This window comes from Macadamia integrifolia, chromosome 2 (assembly GCF_013358625.1).
Source record: "Macadamia integrifolia cultivar HAES 741 chromosome 2, SCU_Mint_v3, whole genome shotgun sequence".
NCBI classification, from domain to species: domain Eukaryota; kingdom Viridiplantae; phylum Streptophyta; class Magnoliopsida; order Proteales; family Proteaceae; genus Macadamia; species Macadamia integrifolia.
In genome coordinates this window covers 15518328-15521478 of record NC_056558.1, presented here as the reverse complement: position 1 = coordinate 15521478, position 3151 = coordinate 15518328, and the positions used below count along the sequence as shown (strand labels likewise).

The 3151-nt window shown below is 39.2% G+C and overlaps 1 protein-coding gene across 1 annotated transcript; it reads right to left on the bottom strand.

Annotated features, from left to right (window-relative positions):
- Positions 1-254: 254 nt before the first annotated feature.
- On the bottom strand, positions 255-2271 carry LOC122071877 (transcription factor MYB15-like). Its single transcript, XM_042636336.1, has 2 exons — positions 1797-2271; positions 255-1414 (listed from the first exon to the last, which is right to left on the bottom strand). The coding sequence occupies exons 1-2, from the start codon at positions 1963-1965 to the stop codon at positions 528-530; spliced, it is 1056 nt and encodes a 351-aa protein (XP_042492270.1). The 5' UTR covers positions 1966-2271; the 3' UTR covers positions 255-527.
- Between the last annotated feature and the right edge of the window lie 880 nt (positions 2272-3151).

Below are 3151 nucleotides of genomic sequence, written 5' to 3'. Positions count from 1 at the left end.
AAATTGTTCAAGAAACCCAATAAAATGAATGTCCCGACACCGATCATCATTAATTTCCGTTGCTAGGAGTACAGTGGGCTTTGTATGGTTGTTGCTGTGCTTTACCTTCTCTTCTATGCATCTTCTTTTAGTGCAGCCGAAGGAGGGTAAAGGACTCCAATAGAGAGAAGTAGACTTCATCATCATTGTTTTGTGAGTCCAACTTCTCTACAACATAGGATTAATGCTCAGAGGGGTATAATTTGTGATGCAAATTCCATCAAATGCAGCTTCTTATATTAAGGGTGCAATATATAGTTAGTACATTGAGCATCTCCACAACATGAAATTGTATACTAAGAGTTTGATAGTTTAAACATTGAGCCATCTACACTACAAGGAAATGGAATGATATTCCACTCCTACCCTACCATTAATGTGATGACTAAATGTATACACATGTATGGAAAGATCCAAAACTGTAGCTAGCTAGAACTAGAAGTATACCTAAACGAAGAGGGAAATTAAATTAAAAAGGATTAAGGGTTTCATGAAGAAACACCTACACCAAGAAAATCTATGAAGGGAACATCCTTTTCTTTGATGGACTCATTTTCCTGTTCTTGCTGTGAATTGATCATTCTAAACTTTGGGAATGTGGCTGAGCTATCTCCAAATCTTACAAAGTCTCTCCTGACTGTTACGTTGCTTCCATAACCATCCCCATGAATATTAGAGTAACCAAAGGGGTTTGGAATGATTCTTTTGTAGTTAGGGAGACCTGGTGCAATGAAGTTCCTGTATCCACTGAACATGGAAGAGTTGGAATAGTAGCGATGTTGAGACTGGTCTGGAGTAGGTGAACTCTGCAAAAAGCTACAAACCCTGGAACCCGAACTGAAGTAATCGCCGGTTCCTCCCCCATCTAAAAAATCCAAGGTAGATGACTTAGCAGTAGTACTAGTCTTTAATCCAGCAAACGTTGTCCAAGAAGGCGATGATGAAATATCCGAAGGCGGCGATACTGTAAAGACACCATCTTTGTTGTGATTGTTTGGGAATTCAAGTAACTGTTCGCTGCTGGAGTTACAGTTGAACTGGATTTCTTTGGATTTATCAAAGCTAAGTTGGCGTCTTGAACAACTAGTATTTCCGAGGAATTCATGATTGGCTGAGTTGCGAAAGAGAAAATTGTGGCAGCTGCTTCTCTTGCCATAGAGCTTAGACCTTTCTCTTTGCCTTCGAGCCATGATAACATGCCAGTGATTTTTCACAGAATTATCAGTTCTGCCGGGAAAGAGCCTGGCTATTAAAGCCCACTTGTTTCCATGAATCCTATGAGCTGCAAGTAGTCTCTCTTCTTCTTCTTCTGTAAACGGCCTTCTGTTAATTCTAGGGTCAAGTTGGTTAAACCATCGCAATCTACAGCTCTTTCCTGCAAAATAATAAAATTTTAAAAATATATAAAAAAGGTAGAAAGAATTTGAGGAAAACTCAGTCAAATCTCACAGGAGAGAGAGAGAGAGAGAGAGAGAGAGAGAGAGAGATTGATCATCTTCTTTGTTGTCTCACTCGTGAAAACTAAATTTGAACAAAAGGATTAAAAGTTTGTTCTTCATGTTGAAGACTTTCATGGTGTAAGGGTAATTAGAAGATTGGAAAGATGTTCATGTTAGTCCACAGGGTAGTAGGGTTACCAATTGGATGTTTCAGTATCCAATTCTAAGCTTTCAAAAGTAGCAGGTATTACTGGATGATGTAAATATGTAATAGAGAGAGAGAGAGAGAGATCTTCTCTTATGCTGATCTATTATTACCCGATCTTCCTTGGAGCTTCTCTGCAATTGAGTTCCAGTTCTGAGGACCGTATTGCTCGACAAGCTGTCGGAGTTTTTCATCTTCAGCGGGTCTCCAGTGTCCTCGTGGGCAGGTCTTGCTATCATCACTAGGAGCACCACCAGTACCAGATTCCTCCATGATGGACATGGCGGCGAGACTCCTGGGTAGCAAAATTGTGACCTAGCTAGCTCAGAGCTAGCTATATCAGCTGGAGATTGATATCCAGTATCAAGTATTTTGCAACTTGAGAATGATAGCACAGGAAGACTATGAAGGATATATCAGCACACCGACAGAAGAATAAGAAGCACCGAAAGGGAGTTGGTTTTAGCCCCCCTGCGGATGAGAAGTCACTTTTATTGGTTTTACCCAATACGATGAGACTATTTATCTGTTCTCAGCTACTGTTTCTTTTCGTGTTTTTCTGCCATTGGTCCCTCTTAAGGCCTTAACCCTTCTCTATCTATTCCCACCTGTTCTCTTAACTTCCTCAACAAGCTCTCTCTCTCTTTCTCTCTTTCTCTCTTTCTCTCCATACACACACACACACACACGTCTACAGAGGCATACATAAACAAACACCCTTTTTTCAGCCATGAAATTACCTTTAACCGAATGGGTCACTGGGTATCTTAATTTTCGTTTTCCTTTTCGATTTGATTTCACAACTTTTTGAGCTGATTGGTGCTTCCATGCAGTTCAGTGACTCACTATGATGGGCAACCTTATTAATTAATATTGCAAGAGACGAAAGTTGGTATATTTCTCAAACCCTAATTTGGGATGAAGCTGTTTTATATTAGTGGTAAGGTATTTAAAGCCCCCACATGCGTGCAACTAATTGGTGACTTTGCAGTTGCCCTTGTTTTCAATTTAAGCCAAAGTTCTGAAATTTTGTTACTAGTACTTGACAATTATATATACACCTTTCACTCAAATACTCAAATATTGGTAAAATCGATCCATGCATTTAACTTCCAAGATTATTCTTTCAATTTTATATACTTTGCTTGGGAGATCGATAAGAACCTTCTTTTAAATAAAATAAAATAAATCATCAAAAGTTGTTCTTGCTTTCTACAAAACTGCAATACCCAGATCCTCCAATGTTTTGATCCTCTTAGTCCTTTCCAAATCTGTAGACTTATATCCCAAATCAATCAAGTGGGTAGATGGGAACCTGTGCTAGGTCTTGGAGGAAGGATGGCTCAAGGTACCTACCAACCCAATTCTATACCCCAACATTAATGTTGATGCCATTTATAAACCTGAAGCTGACCCAATCCGGATGTCGAATAAACTGATTGTTACTATAACTCCTCCTTATATTTGT